This window comes from Typopeltis vanoorti, chromosome 12, assembly GCF_054136105.1.
Source record: "Typopeltis vanoorti isolate ZY-2024b chromosome 12, IOZ_Tvanoo_1.0, whole genome shotgun sequence".
Lineage (NCBI taxonomy): Eukaryota > Metazoa > Arthropoda > Arachnida > Uropygi > Thelyphonidae > Typopeltis > Typopeltis vanoorti.
In genome coordinates this window covers 54,264,600-54,281,285 of record NC_143560.1, presented here as the reverse complement: position 1 = coordinate 54,281,285, position 16,686 = coordinate 54,264,600, and the positions used below count along the sequence as shown (strand labels likewise).

Here is a 16,686-nt window from a genome sequence, read left to right as displayed (position 1 = left end):
AATTTTAAGGTGCATTTTTGGTAGTTTTTAAAGGTTTTTAGTGGGTTTTGTGGGAAATTTTTTTAACTGCAGTGACGCTAGACTTTTTATGCTGGCTATCATGGGAAAGTTTAAAGTGTAGGGACATGCAGCAAGGGTCTAGGGACTAGGGTCACTCACTCCCATACAGGAAATGCCAGACTCAAATCAAAGCATGGCCTCAGACAGTAGCCTCCTGCAAGTTGTCATACTAAGACATCCTCCAGGCACAACCTAGCAAAGTAAGCAGCAGTAGGATTATTCGCCAGTTGATCAGGAAGCCTCCTGATGAGTTACAAACAGGTTCAGTCCCATGTGTTAATTGGTGGCCAGACTGTGAGAACAGCTTTACTACTGTATCCTCAAATAATTATGGTGCAGAGAGCATGAACAAGAAAGCCTTCATCCATATTGCATGTAGGGAGAAAAGGGGATGAACAGAAACTCTACCCTAGAGATAAAAAAATAACAAAGATAACTTTACACTGCCAATAAGCAATATGGTGATATTTCACTGGGCGATGAAAGATATCTACAATCTAGAGGTTTAGCATTTCCTCCAACTGTGGAAAAGTATGCTTTTAATACTTGCTTTGCCAGAGCCCTATTTCTGGAAACAAACCATACCAAAGTGGGGATGACCTGGCTGGTAAAAGCTATATATTGCATAACTTTTTATTTGAAAAAAGACAAAAATTGTTGACCTAAATCCATATATATGGGTTTTTTATGAGTGGAACAATATATAAAACTAAATAAATAAACTTTTCACACCAATTCTACAGTTGATCTGGAAGGAATGATCTGCTATCTCTGAATTATTATTATTATTTATATTTAAACTGACTGTCATGTTCCCAGATAGGCAATACCATGGCCTATCTGGCCATAGTACAATAAATTATAGTCATACTATATTAAAGGCACTTCTTGATGCACTATGTAGAGATGGAATCTTTGGATGAACCTGTGTCTGAAATTCCGGTAGGCGTCTAAATGTTATAGATAAGATGTATTGTGGCATGTCAAAAAATTTAAATCACATTATACTTTTGCATTTGGATGATACAAAAAAAATAACAAATAAGAAATTTCAGTTGGACAAGATGTGAAGTAGGTTCATTTGGATTTTGGTAAAAAATTTTGATCGATTCTTAAAGAACATGTACACACTATTCCTTCACTTTAAAACATTCTACTTAACAAAATAGCAAGCAATATTATTCTGCAAATAACCTGTTTAAGTGGCAAGGCACAGTAAAGAGTTCAAAATCTCTTTATTACAATATATGATATTGAAAGAACTGACAGCAAGATGGTACAATGCCTCACAGATACTCCTCGGAGCATCCTCAAACAATGGCAAACAAGGCAGAGTGGGCTTCATTGTTAAATCACCAAATCGATCCCTTCTTGACACATCATATCTGAAAGAATAGGTGTACTTGTAATTAGAATAGAGAACGATATAACAATAAAATTAATATCCTGCTATGCTCCAACATCTGTAGCTGATAATCAAGAAATAGAATATTTTTACATGAATACTGATGTTACAAGAATTTGTAACATCAGCAAAATGGAACATGTTAGAAACACGGAACTAAGAAAGAGATCAGGCATAAAAGATGTGGTAACTGCAGTATATGAAAGCAAGATGAGATGGGCAGATCACATAGCCAGACTCAGGGATAACAGATAGACATATAGAATACTCAACTGGCAACCAAGAATAAAGAGAAAACCAGGAAGACCACCTACAAGGAAGATCCACTAGTGAAATTTATGGGTATAACATGGAAGAGAGAGAGGCTCAAGATCGAGATCATTGGAGGCACCTGCACTCATGGAGAAATCCTGAGTGAAACGTGTAAACCTTTAAAAAAAATTAAAGAGTAAATTCCATCTTTGGGAAAAGAAAGATGAGAAGTGTGTTACAGAAATCAAATTCATTGAGTTTCAAAGTACGTGAGGTTTGATATGTGGGGGGGAGGGGGGGGAGGAGTGTGTAATTTTTACTAATGATTTTTTTTCTGTTTCATTTTTCATGGCTGTACTTGAGATAGTCAACTTTCACTAGCAAACTCAAAGAATGGGTGAATTTCCTTTAGAATAACATTAATGCTTTGAGGCTTTGGTAAGAACTTTTGAGTATTCTGAAATAATGAGTGACTTAGTTTGATTCAGAGTTAGCTAAACAGTTTGATAGGAGCATATGATTATGAAATAAAGAAATTCTTTGACATACACATGAATAAATTATAATGGTAGACAATGGATGTTGAAATCTATCATGTATGGCTGTCTAGCATTATGAAAGCTTGAGTTTCATCTGAGAAGGATAGGTAGCAAACAGATTTTTGTTTATGCCTGTACCTTCGGATATTCTCTTTCACTCCTTTCCCCTCTGTTTATCATTTTATTTTTATGATGTTTAATATTTGTGATAGCAGATTGACCTGGGGATCAGCATCATAAAAATGTAATCTGGCTGCCACAAAAGAATTTAACTTTTCCAAAAATTAGACAATGCTCTTTACTGTTGAAAGTTTATTTTCAACAGTAAAGTTTATTACAGCTCTTTACTGATGGTTAATATATCTCCAAATGTTAAAACCAGGTTGCATAAACAATTTTAGCTTTCAGCAATAATGAAATACAACTGCTTGAGTAATTATCTTCTAGAATTGAAATGGAAGATTTTCAATGGCACCTACGAAAGGGAGTAAAACTCTTAGCCATTTCATCTGCTTTTATTCTCATTTAGCACTTTTCTCATCCTATGTGGCCTACTAACATAATTTTGTCAAGTTTCAGGATGAGATTTCTCTTTACTCATTTTCCAAAGAGCCAAAACTAGCCAGAATGCATAATTTATGCAAGCAGTCTCTTTTGAAAGAGAGAGAGAGAGAGACAAATCACTTATTCATCTTCAAAAGGAAATGTTCTGGTTGATAAAATCATGCCACCATTTTGAATAATTTCATCTTCAGCGCTGATGTTCTCAGAAAGTGAATAGTCATAGCAATGTCCTTGGAGGATGGTAACTGCTTAAGTATTTAAAAGAGATGTCTGATCATTAGGCTTGATTATTAAAAATTTATCTTTTTAATGATTGAAAAATTTGGAGATAAGACATTTTACCCTATTATATTTACTACTGTTTTTGATCAATATGAGGTTTAAATAGCTATATTTCTTTATTTTACTACATACTGCTGTATACTGCACAAAGACAAGTTTCTGAGGGGGGAAAAATTGTAATATGGAAATTACCACCACTATTCAGGATAACTTCAGCAGTTGGAGAATCTGGAAGAGATTTTTCAGGTGTAATGTGATGTCGTGAACGTGACACACTAACTCTTGACTCCTTCAAATCTAGATCCAGTGAGAATGTAGAATTAGAAGATGACATACGCTTCAGGTCTGGAGGTTGTTTCATGACTTCATGAAGACTGCTTAAATGTTCTGTTACATCAGATGAACCATCTGGAGTTAAATGAAAGATTATATATATATATATATATATTATACATTTCTTTCAGATTTCTTTATGAAGACAGAAATTGAATGTGTTATTATTAGAGTATATACAACTTTAACTTAAAAAAGGATGGCTAAGCAGTTGCATGCACCAAAATGATTTTTTTTTTCTTGTTGTTGGTATTGTTGCTGTGCTTTTTGGTTCTATACAGGTAGCTTGGATATGTATATGCATAGAAAGTATGTGAGAGAGAGAGGGCATACTAATGAGCCCATCTATAAAAACAAAATGTGTGGTAATTACATGAAAATTTTCATATTGAAAAATGTTCAGTCATTTTTGTTTTCTCTGAAGATGAGATATTAATTTTTTGTGTGCAAAAAGCACAAATACAATATACAGCTATATAAATGCAAATCTTATATTTGCATGTATTTCTGGTAAATTATTATATATTATATATCTGGTTTAATCCTTTATCCAAGTGTAAGCAAACAAAGTTTGCACATAAAGTATTTTCAGAACTAGGGCAACACATGGCAAAGGTGGTATAACTTCTCATCACTTGCCTTAGTATCTCCTAATGCAAAGCACACATCCTTATGGGTATGTATAATGCTATGCATTATGGGAAGGGCCACTACCCAGACTGGTTTTGACCTTTATTGAGGTCTCATCAGTGGGAGCCAGACCCAAAGGTGGTGATACTAAGGCAGAAGCAATGCAGAAGTCATATTTCCATATACCAGTTGCCAAAAGGTGTCACATCTTATTATTAAAATTCTCTGGATTAGGGATAGTTGATGGAAGTTTTTTTCACTTGGTTATGCTACCAATTATATATTTGGTTTAATCCTTTATCCAAGTATAAGCAAACAAAGTTTGTGAATCAACTATCTCTAATCCAGAGAATTTTAATAATAAGGTGTGACACCTTTTGGCAACTGGTATATGGAAATAACTTCTGCATTGCTTCCACCTTAGTATCAGCACCTTTGAGTCTGGCTCCCACTGATGAGACCTCAATAAAGGTCGAAACCGGTATGGGTTGTGGCTCTTCCCATAATGCACAGCATTATACATACCCATAAGGATGTGTGCTTTGCATTAGGAGATACTAAGGCAAGTGATGAGAAGTTATACCACCTTTGCCATGTGTTGCCCTAGTTCTGAAAATACTTTATGTGCAAACTTTGTTTGCTTACACTTGGATAAAGGATTAAACCAGATATATAATTAGTCACTAGTATTTTCATAGACATCCATGCCATTGGTGTGATTCAAACCAGCAGCCTTTTGGCTGGAGAGTGGATACACTTGGCCAACCAGGCTGGCAAACAGCTAACTATAATATTAAACATATATTTTTTCCTAAATAAAGTGGTATCTTGCTAATCCGAACCTCTTTAGTCCGAACCCTCCAGTAATCCGAACTGGGGTTTGAAAGAAAAAAAGTTTTATTTATTACATATTATTTTATTGTGTACTATTATTTTTATTTAATAATTATTATTTTAACTTATAGTGTTTATTTTATTATTATTACAGTAGAGTATTTTTTCATGTTGTCGATTGTACGGTTATGCTGTAGGTCTATTTTGATTTATTGTGTGTTCACGTTTGCCTGGGAAGCCGTCGAACCTGAAGCAATTCAAGCATCATGGAAAAAACCGTGGCCTTCTTGAATTTACCAAGATAACTATGGTACACAAAATGAGGAAATTCAAAACATGCATAATTTGGTTAAAAATATAAATCCAGATGTTGAATTTTCACAAATAGACGTTACGAAATGGAAAAAGAGTAACACATAGGCAGTTGACAGTTTTAATGTGTGTATAGAATGGGATAAGCAGAATGATACGCCATTCCACAAAATTTTATTGCTAATGCAGCTCCGAGAAGAAGCATTTGAAAAAAGTTTAGCTTCCAAGAAGCAAAAGAAAATCAGTGACTTTTTTTTACAAAGAAATAAAAAAAAAAAACTTTTTTGTGTTATTTTGTGAAACTTTTTTTTTGTGGGTTATGTACAAGAAAGTAATATTTTTTACACAAATTAAGTTATTATGTACTGATAGTTTTTTATTGCAGTTTTATTAAATCAGGATCCTCAACAATACAGGTACATATAAACTAAATTTTTTACTAAAATAAACTTGTGTACTGTATTATTTTTTAAGTTTGACATTACAGTATAGTAGCTTTTTTCTATCAGATACTACATTTATTTACAGAATTCAATTGATGTACTATTAGAATCTGATTATTTTTGTCTTAAATGCTAGTTACTGTTCTCTCTTGGGCGAAAATTCGCTAATCCAAACTTTTTGTTAATCTGAACGAGCATGGTCTTTATTAGTTCAGATTACCGAGATACCACTGTAATTAAAATGCCTTTTTTTTTGGGAATGGGGGGGAGTAGTTTTACTGTGTACAGTTTGACTCAAAAAGTGAGCTAGGTTTGTATCTTTTCAGCAATTTTGGGTGAGGGGGGGGACACTTTACCTCCCCAAAGAAAAAGCAAACCAGTCTACGAACAAATATATCCTTATTATGTGCACCTCCATGAAGTCGATTCCAAGGACTCATTGCAGGAGGGCACTCTATTCTATTCTGCATAACACATCTCAACCATCTCCCCTACTACTTAATTCTCTAACAATACTCAATGACACTACTGTCAATTACCACCAATAACAGTATTTTTTGTCTAAATTGCATGTGTTCTCATGGCCGATTTGCCTGTACACAGGATGAAAAACTCACATTTCCCGGTCTGCATGAGATTAGTTAATTCCTAAAAATCCCATATAAAAATTCTTTTTATCACAACAAGAATCAAATACAGGTTCTTTTCAATCAAAGGGTGCAATGTTCCGCTGTTCTTCCAATTGCACTATGAAGGCTTTATATCTAAAACAACAGCTTGAAGAACAGGGCAACTCATGTTATCATGACAAAATTAGATTTTTCAGGCCAATCAGCTTTGCCATAATAGATCTTTAGGCCTAATACTTCTATTATATTACTTCTATTGGATATCAGGATTTAGTCCTTTCCTTTTTAAATCAAACTTTACTTTCTTTCAAGGGTGATCAGCATTCATCTTTATGAATTTAGGGACACAAAACACACGTGTTGAAAAGATTATTTTACTGATTAATAAGAAAATAATAACTTTACGTTTCAACCCCTGTATTGAGGTCATCTTCAGAAGGATACATGTGTATAAGAAACAAGCTACATGCTGTTGCACTCTATACAGGTAAGGTACATCTACGTTGTTAACTAATTTTTTTTTTTTTTAGCCTGTCCTCTAGTGATTGAAAAATAAAATAAAATAAATAAATAAATAAAATTAAATTAAAAAAAATAATAAAAAAAAATTAAATAAATAAATAAGGATTCTTCTGAATTATACAGTTTATATTGTTATAATACGATTATCTTCTGGATTTGTACAGTACAGTACAGGTTGCTATAGAATGTTCAGAGTAAAAAAAAAAAACACTTCACCAAGTTTTCTCGTATTGAGATTTTTTTTCTTTCCTCGTGGTTGCTATAAAGGTTGTAGATGGATCCTCCACATTCTTGGAATGGTTAGACCATCATTTTTATTCATATTCGGATCATGTTTGAGCATTTCACATGCTTCCTTGAATTTCTGCTCGAACCAGGTTTTGGTGCAGTGTAGGGACTTGGTACCTTTCCAATCAATTCTGTGGTATGTTTGGAGTGTGTGGTCAGAAAGGCCGGTTTTCCAAAATGAAGGTATTTTATGCGACGTTTGTGTTCATCCCTTCTGATTGGGATGGTTCGCCCTGTTTCCCCTATGTATGGTATGTAACCTGTACAATCTATTTTGTAAACCCCTGGGTGAGCTAGGTGTGGAAAAGGATCTTTAGAAGAACTGAGTAGGTGTCTTAACTTGTTTGGGGGTTTAAAAGTGGTTTTAATGTTGTATTTGCATAGTGTTCTGTCTAATTTCTCAGAAATGCCTCTAACATAAGGAATGTCAATAACATTCATGAAATCTTTTTTGTTGTTAGTGGTGTCTTTGTGGAGGATTTTGTGAATGGTTTTTATACTATATCCATTTTTTATAAAGGTCTGTTTGATGGTCTCATATTCATTGTTAAGAGCTTGTTCATTTGAACAAATGGTTTGAGCTCTCTGTGTTTAAGGGTGCTTATGATCCCTAGTTTTTGTGTTGGGTGGTGATAAGAAGTTTTGTGTATGTACTGGCCTGTGTGTGTAGGTTTGCGGTAAACTGAGAAGGAGAGACAGTCTGAAGGAAGACGTGTGACAAGTGTGTCTAGGAACAGAAGAGAGTTTGTTTTTTTCCATTTCAATGGTGAATTGGATGCGTTTGTGTTGTTTGTTCAGGTGGCTAAGGAATGTATCTAGTGCTTGGCGACCGTGGGGCCAAATGGCGAAAATATCGTCAACGTATCTGAGCCAAATTTTGGGCTTTAGGCACGCTGATTCTAGAGCTCGTTGCTCAAAGTCTTCCATATAAAAGTTCGCTATTGGGGGAGGGAGAGTTGTGAGCCCATGGCTGTACCCTCTTTTTGAATGTAAAAATTGTTTTGCCACAGGAAATATCCGGAGCGGAGTACGTGGGCAAAGAGAGCCATGATGTCGTGTGGAAATATGTTCTGTAAGAATAAGATAGTATCATTGATTGGGACATTGGTGAAAAGGGAAGTTATGTCAAAGCTGACTAATAGATCTTGGTCGTTGAGTGTAATGTTTTTAATTTTGTTTACGAATTGTTGTGTATTTTTTATGTAGGAAGGGGAATGACCAACCAATTCCTCGAGTGTGGCCGCTAATTTTTTGGCTAAGTAGTAATTCGGACTGTCAATTCCTTCCACAACTGGAAGTAACGGTGTCTGTTTTGTGTACTTTTGGCAGGTCATAAATTCTGGGCGAGCAGGCATACTGCGGTATTAATTTTTGAATTGTTTCTTCCAGCCATGTGTTAACTGATTTAAGTAGTTCAGTAGTTTTCTTTTTGTTGCATTGCGTGGGGTTGTAATTTACCATTTGGTAGGTGTTATGGCCCGATACCAAATGGTGGCATTCCCTTTATCTGCTTTTGTGATAATAATGTCACGGTTATTTTTTAGGGATTTGAGGGTTAGTGTATCTGCTTTGTTTAGGTTGCTGCTTCATTTTTTGGTTGAATTTAGTAAACAGGCAGTTTCCATCCACATTTTGTCTGCTAAATTGGTGGGGAGGGATCTTAAACCTTTCTCGATATGATATATTATATCTAGTTTATTTACTGACCTCGGAGCAATGGCGTAATTTAAACCTATCTCGAGTAGCAAGAGTTCACCTTGTGTGGGGTTGTAATTCAATTGGTTAATAACCAGACAGTGGTCCGATGGTGGTTGGTTGCTTCTAACTGTGTTTGTGGAAGATCAGCTGCTCCTTCTGTTATGGCATCGTAATTGTCTTGTGCTTTCCTGTAGTGTTAATGCTTGAAACTTTGTTATTAATTGTTCTTTGTTTTTGAGTAATAGGTGCTTGGCGCCGTCTGTGATCTTGTCTAGAATATTCCAAATTTCTAAATTAACGTAACTGGATAGCTCAAATTTTAGTTGTAACACTTTGGCTTGGGTAGATGCTAAGTTCTTTTGTGCCACGTGGATCTGTTCTCTTAACAATGCTTTATCTAGCCTGGCATAGATACGGAGCAGTTTAGCTGATGTAAATTTCTTCTTTAGTTTAATGCAGTTAGGTATTAAGTTGCTCTCTCTACATCGTTTCAAAAAGGCTAGTCGATTAATTAACATGGTACTACGTATCTTTAGCTTACCGTAGAGGCTGCCCTGCTTGTGGGTCACATCTCCATGGATTATGATGACTCTTTCTTTTACACAAATACAACATCAACACCACCTTTAAACCCCTGACAAAATTAAGACACCTTCTCAGTTCTACCAAGGACCCTCCTGTCACACCTAGCCCACCCAGGGGTTTACAAACTAGATTGCACATGTAACATACCATGCATAGGGGGAAACAGGGCGAACCATCCCAATCAGAAAGGATGAACACAAACATCACATAAAATACCTTCATTTTGGAAAAACCAGCCTTTCTGACCATGCACTCCAAACATGCTACAGAATTGATTGGAAAGGTACCATGTCCCTACACTGCACCAAAACCTGGTTCAAGCAGAAATTCAAGGAAGCATGTGAAATGCTCAAACATGATCCGAATATGAATAAAAATGATGGTCTAACCATTCCAAGAATGTGGAGAACCCATCTACAACCTTCATAGCAACCACGAGGAAAGAAAAAAAATCTCAATACAAGAAAACTTGGTGAAGTGTTTTTTTTTTCCTCTGAACATTCCATAGCAACCTGTACTGTACAAATCCAGGACTTTATCAGAGTTTATTGTAGTTTTTTTTTTTTTTAATTTTATTTATTTATTTATTTTTTATTATTATTATTATTTTTTAAATTTTAAATTTTAAAAAAAAAAAATTTTTTTAATCACTAGAGGGCAGGATAAGAAAAAAGATTAGTTAACAACGTAGATGTACCTTACCTGTATAGAGTGCAACAGCATGTAGCTTGTTTCTTATACACGTGTATCCTTCTGAAGATGACCTCAATATAGGGATCAAAACGTAAAGTTATTATTTTATTATTAATCAGTAAATAATCTTTTCAACATGTGTGTTTTGTGTCCCTAAATTCATAAATATGAAAACTTTACTTCCATATATATGTAAGTCTAAGTAAGGTAAACTAAGTCATTGAAAAAAAAAAAAAATGAGCAGTTGAAAAGCATTCTTTTTTCCTAGTACAGTAGCGAACAAATTAATCTAAACAAGCCGAATTTTTATCAAGTTTCTGGTTTTGTTTTGTTTCAGTTCACTGTAATTTTAGTTTTAATTAACTGTTTTGGTTGAGCGCTATGTGTTTTAACCGTCTCTACAATTTTTATTAATAGTGTTGTGCATTTTTAATGGCATAAGCAAGATGATATTCATAATGTTTTATTCATTTTGCATAGCTATAAAATGGATACATTTCCAAGAAAGCATTAAAAATATGTACTCATTCTCAACACATATCAATGACTCAAAGACAAATTGACAATGAGTGTGGGATTGGTTTGGATACTGTTAATGTGATTTTAAAGAGGTTTAGGGAGATGGGTGCCTTTTCTCCTGACAGAAAAGGAAAGTGTGGGTGAAAAAGGAAAACCACACTTACTGAAGATCATTTATTATTTAGTAAAAGCAATTAATCTCACTAGCTGCCAAGTCAGCTAGTGGGATTAATGTTTCTGATGACAGTCCATTGAAGATTGCTTGAAGCAGGGAGGACTGCCCACAGACCAAAATAGAAACAACTGTTGCTGAAGGCTATGCAGAAAAGGAGGCCCCCCCCCCCCAGTGGGCAAAAGTGTATAAAGATTGGACTATTGAGAAGTAGAAGGTCATATTCTCAGATGAGAGCCATTTCTTTGTCCAAGGAGAGTAAGTACCTTATGTTTGCAAATCAGCAGCTAAGAAGACTTCTCCTGCCCACCTTCAACAAGCTCCTAAACACTCATCTTAAAATGTCCTGTGGTTTTTTATACATGACGGTCCAGGATCACTTGTACCTGTTGATGGTATGATGAAAAGTGACCAATACATAGAAAAAATATTGGAGAAAGAGTCATCCCACAGATCCAGAAAGGCAAAGAATTCATCTTCCAACAGGATCTCACTCCATGCCACACTTCAAAAAAGTGAAATAGTTCCTCAAAAATCACATCCAATTGCTTCAGTATCCAGGTAACTCTCCAGGCATTAATCCAACAGAAAATTTGTGGACCACAGTGAAAAAGAAACTTGTAAAATTAAATTGTGATACAAAGGATAACTTAATACAATCCATTTTAAAAGTATCATTTTAAGATGCAAAAATAAGAGAAATGTGTTTTACGTTGATAGAGTCCATGCCACAAATTAATGAGCTTATTAGGAACAGAAGAGCACATAAATTATTAGGTAAAGTTGGAGTTTAATTTTTGTACTTATTTTCTTGCAAAATTAAAATTTTTATTTAAAATGTGAGTGTTGGGATTAATTTGTTTGCTACTGTAGCTCACTAACCCATTGCAGAATCAGACTTATAGGTATTTTATAATTTATTGAGCATGTAAACTGATGCAGTGTGCATAATCAGGTCTCCATGTTTTAAATGGGGGGGGGGATTGAGACAGCCTTCCCGTGCCCCCCCCTGAAAGTTTGTGATGAATGCATGTATGAGGTTGGTCAGCAAAGTAATGGAATGGCCTGTGATACATGGGGAGCAAGCTAAAGTCTGCAGGGTGGGGGATATATGAGACAAAGGGTAAGAGTGAGCAGATAGTAGCAAGTGTGGAGAAGTCACAGGTAAAGGGCAAAGTGGGTGGGACTAGTTACCGACTAAGAAATGAATTGTTATGCTTATTTACAAATGCCAAGATTGTGTTGATTGAGTTTATTTGTCCAAATATAGTTTGACAAAATAGAAATGGAAGAATATGTTTTTTTTGTGAGGACAGAAATGGTAAGAAAATGGAGGAATGGGAGGGGGGGGGGGTTCTGATGATGATAGAAGGGGAATTATGTCCAAACAAGATTGAGATATAATGGAACATCCCAATGAATTAAGACAATAGCGATGGCACTGACATACAGAAGCCAAGAGGTTATGGCTCCATTGTATAAGGCTTTGATTAGACCTTGATTTGATTATGGACTACTGTGTACAGATCTGGTTGTCTGGTTTCCAGGGGGATGAGGATGTATTGGAGAAGGTGCAGAGAAAATTTACTAAGTTAGTTTCAGGTTTATGGCATGTCATATATGAGGAGAGACTGAGGGAATGCAAGTTGCAGAGCTTTGGAAATAGAAGAAAGAGAGAGGATATGACTGAAGCATATAAATTGGTGAGGGGTTGTTATCAGTTAATGTGGAGGAGATTTTTCATAGCAGAAGCAAAGGGTAGACAAAAAAGGCTATTCCCCAGAAGCTGTATAAGAAGAGTGTGAGTAGGAAAATGAGAAGCAGGTTCTTTGCATGGAGAGTGATTGGTGAGCAGAAATGCATTGCCTGAGCATGTGGTGAATGTAGAAACTGTGAAATGGTTCAAGATCATCATTTTTTTTTTCATGAGAGAATATGGACCTCGTGCAATGAGTCTTTTGATTCCATGGAGGTTAGATGTTAATAATAATTTTTAATGGAAAAGTTGGTAACTAAATTGGAATGGATGTGATTAGATATACCATATTAGCAAGTTGGATAAGTGATTGTCTGTTAGATAGGCATCAATAAGTTGTTTATAGGGGCATAACATCCTAAACGAGGAAAGTCATTGATGATGTGCTACAGGGGTGTATTTTAGGGTCATTGCTGTTTAATGATATTGGGATGGATTTCACCTGAGGTATGCAACATTTTGCAGTTGATGCAAAATTGGGGAGGATAATGAGGAGTTCAACAGGTGTTGTGGTTTTAGAAGATGATCTGAATAGATTTCATGAGTAGGCAAGTGAGTGGATCAATGTTCGAAAGGGTAAGTCTTCTGAATTTTGGTAGGCAAGTATGAGATGGAGAGTATATGCTTGGTGGGAAAAATTTAAAAGAGGTAGATGAGATGAAAGATCTAGCAGATGCAGAGAGGAACCCGAAGTTTAGGGTTTGCATTGCACATGTGAAGTCATCACACTTGACATGTTGAAATTAAGAGGCTATGGTTCCATTGTATAAGGCAATGTTCATGTTTCATTTGGATTATTGTGCATAGATTTGGTCACCTAGTTTTCATGGAGATGAAAATATATGAAAAAGGGTCCAAAGAAGATTGACTAAGGAGATATCTGGTTTTTTGGAATGTGGGCTATGAAGACATATCGAGGGAATGCAATTTACAAAGCCTCGTGAATAGGATGACAAGAGGGGATATGATTGAGACATAAGTTTGTAATGAATTGTTACCAGATTAGTGGTGGAAGAAACTTTTCATAGAATGAGAGGCACAGCTAGAAGAAGAGGCCATCACTGGAAACTATAAGGAGGGTGAGAGAGAGAGAGAGAGAGAGAGAGAGAGAAAGAGAGAGAGAGAGCAGTTCTTTGCATGGAGTGTGACGTGAATAAAATACGTTAAAGATACCAAGCAATTTTAAACCTGGTTTTACTCCATTTTTCCCAAGTAAGCAAACAGACAAAATGTCAAGTTCGCACCTGCAATATATGCAAGACTAGCTGATCCCACAGGTAGTGCAAGACCAAGGCAACTCGTGGTAGAAGTGGAGCAAGCTCTGATCACTAATCTTAATATTTACCCTTAATTCCAAAACACATCTCCAAGAAGGGGATGTATTATGTTTTGTATTAAAGGCAAGGGGCCACTACCCGGACCGGTTTTGACCTTTATTGAGGTCTCATCAGTGGGAGCCAGGCTAGAAATACCAAGATTTAGTAATGCAGAGCTTGTAAGTATTTTACCAAAACGAGTTACCATAAGGTGTTATAACCTTATTAAATAAAAATCTCAGGAGGAGATATAGATGTAGAAAGTATTTTTAACTTGGGTATAGTTATGTTAAAGATACCAAGCAATTTTAAACCTGGTTTTACTCCATTTTTCCCAAGTAAGCAAACAGACAAAAATGTCAAGTTTGCGCCTGCAATATATGCAAGACTAGCTGATCCCACAGGTAGTGCAAGACCAAGGCAACTCGTGGTAGAAGTGGAGACACGAGTTGCCTTGGTCTTGCACTACCTGTGGGATCAGCTAGTCTTGCATATATTGCAGGCGCAAACTTGACATTTTTGTCTGTTTGCTTACTTGGGAAAAATGGAGTAAAACCAGGTTTAAAATTGCTTGGTATCTTTAACATAACTATACCCAAGTTAAAAATACTTTCTACGTGAATAAAATACACTGCCTAGGAGTGTGGAAACTTTAAAAGGGTTTAAAGCATGGTTTAATGAGCTTTGTATGTGTGACAGCATGTTTCTTCCAAGAGGAGTAACTCCATAAAGGTATGCTGGTGTTAATAATAATGATATTTTGGTTATGTCAAATTTTTTTTGAATATGAGTCATATAATAATTAATTTTTTTTAAAAATTAATGAAAGAATATTGTTTTTTTAGCAGAATTATTAATATTATCAGGTTGCACTATATTTTAGAATTTATTTTATATTTAGTATAAAGAACAAAACTATTCATAGGAGAGAAATTCAGAAGAGGAATTAGAAATATGAAAGTCAATCTATGAATAAAATATATTACTCACCTTGATGAGAGATATGTTTACACTGCACACAGTAAGAAATTTTATGCAGAAACTTGTCCATTAATCACTTGCTACAGTATGAATATTATTCAAGACCTACTTAGCCTCCATATATTTTCTGGAAACTAGATAACATTGTTTTGAACAAAAAAATAAATCATCATCATAGACAACTTAAGAAGAAAGAAGAAATATGCTGATGGGTTTCTTGAATAGATGAAATTAAAAAAAGAATGCTGATCTACAAATGCATATTTTTACATGCTTTGAGGAAATGGGAAAATGAATGGGAAGTCAGTTCAGAAGAACAGTACCTCCAAAAAATCTACAGATATTTACAGTAAAGGCAAAAGGTAGAAAGAGAATGTCTACAAGAATGTTTGTCCAAGTCTGATAACATCTGCCTGAGTGTATATGATTCAGTTGGATTAGTAAAAATTTCATTCCTTTCTCTTGTAAAGTGCTGGTAATCCACCAGAATATGATAAATGGTGAGACACATGTCAAATTTCTCCCACACAGGTGAGTTCATCAGCCCTCAGTAAATGCATAGGTCGTGTAAGATGATCACAACCTATGCTCTGCATAGGCCGTGAAAGAGAATATCTACAAGACATTCCCTTAATACCCTTAATTTTGATGTTTGGTTGTACTGGATTCCCAGTCACATTGGAATTAAAGGAAATGAGATTGCAGCTGTTAGATTGGCTCATACTTTTTTCTATATACTGTTTGACAGTTCCATATACAGACTTCAGACAGCTTATAAGATCAAAGCTAATTACCCAATGGCAATTGTCATGGCAGGAAGCACCGACAAACAAATTGCACGAGTAACAGAAGAAAGGAAATTGTTCTTTCTTCTGTTACTCATGAAATTTGTTTGTCAATGTTTCCTGCCATGACAATTGCCATTGGGTAATTAGCTTTGATCTCATAAGTTGTCTGAAGTCTGTATATGGAAAAAAGTATGAGCCAATCTAACTGTAATCTCATTTCCTTTAATTCCAAAGTGGCTGGAAATCCAGCACAACCAAACATCAAAATTAAGATTATTTCATTTTGTGCAACAGTTGTAAAATCCCCACAAAGCACTACATGTGGATTATACACAGAAGATGGGATGGCCTGTAAAGAACTCAACAAGTCTGTATAAATTAGAAACTTTTGGTAGCATTTTTCTTTTATAGGCACAAGAGCAAGCTGAATTTGATGTGCCTCTGCTGTATAATTACTGCAATTAAGTGGGATATATAGTAATGCCAGGAAACACAACAGCAAAACCAACAGAGGACTGAGATCTTGAACCATCAGTATAGATCAGCAGAAATCCAAGTGGGCTGCTCTGTGCACATTAAACAAGTGCAGGTAAACAGATGATAGAGTATGAGACTACTATAGCTGACAAAGTGAAGTTACAAAATGGAGTGCAAACCTGCCATGGAGGAATGCTGTTATGTTTAATGCAGTTAATATTGTCAATATTTATGCCAAAAACTTCCATAATCTCTTTATCAGGCATACCAAAGAGACATGTGGCAGTCAGACACGTGTAATACTGAGATTCCAAATGCAGAGAAAAGATACTAGTCTACGAAGGATACTCTGGAAGAGACTTTATTTTAGAGCATAGTTAAGAGACAACTGCTTTCATCTAAGCAATAGAGCAACTTCTTTTGCTTCTACCAATGACTTTGAATGGGTGATGTGTTTAAAGCACCCGTAGCTATTCATATATTTTGAAGATGGATAGGGTTCAATCATTGGAGCATGCTTTCCCTTGCAGAAGTGTAAACTGGAACCCATAATCAAGCTTTGACCATACAAGTGCAGGATAAAGCTGGAGCAAGCAAGCAACATCGAT

General features: G+C 35.5%; 1 protein-coding gene across 1 annotated transcript in view; it reads right to left on the bottom strand.

Moving 5' to 3' along the window:
* fab1 (1-phosphatidylinositol 3-phosphate 5-kinase fab1) overlaps positions 1–16,686 on the bottom strand; it is a 757,444-nt gene that overhangs the window by 577,144 nt on the left and 163,614 nt on the right. The window contains exon 10 of the mRNA XM_090401892.1: positions 3,295–3,510. Within this exon, the coding sequence (XP_090258018.1) occupies positions 3,295–3,510 (216 nt within the window). The remainder of the gene's footprint in view (positions 1–3,294; positions 3,511–16,686) is intronic.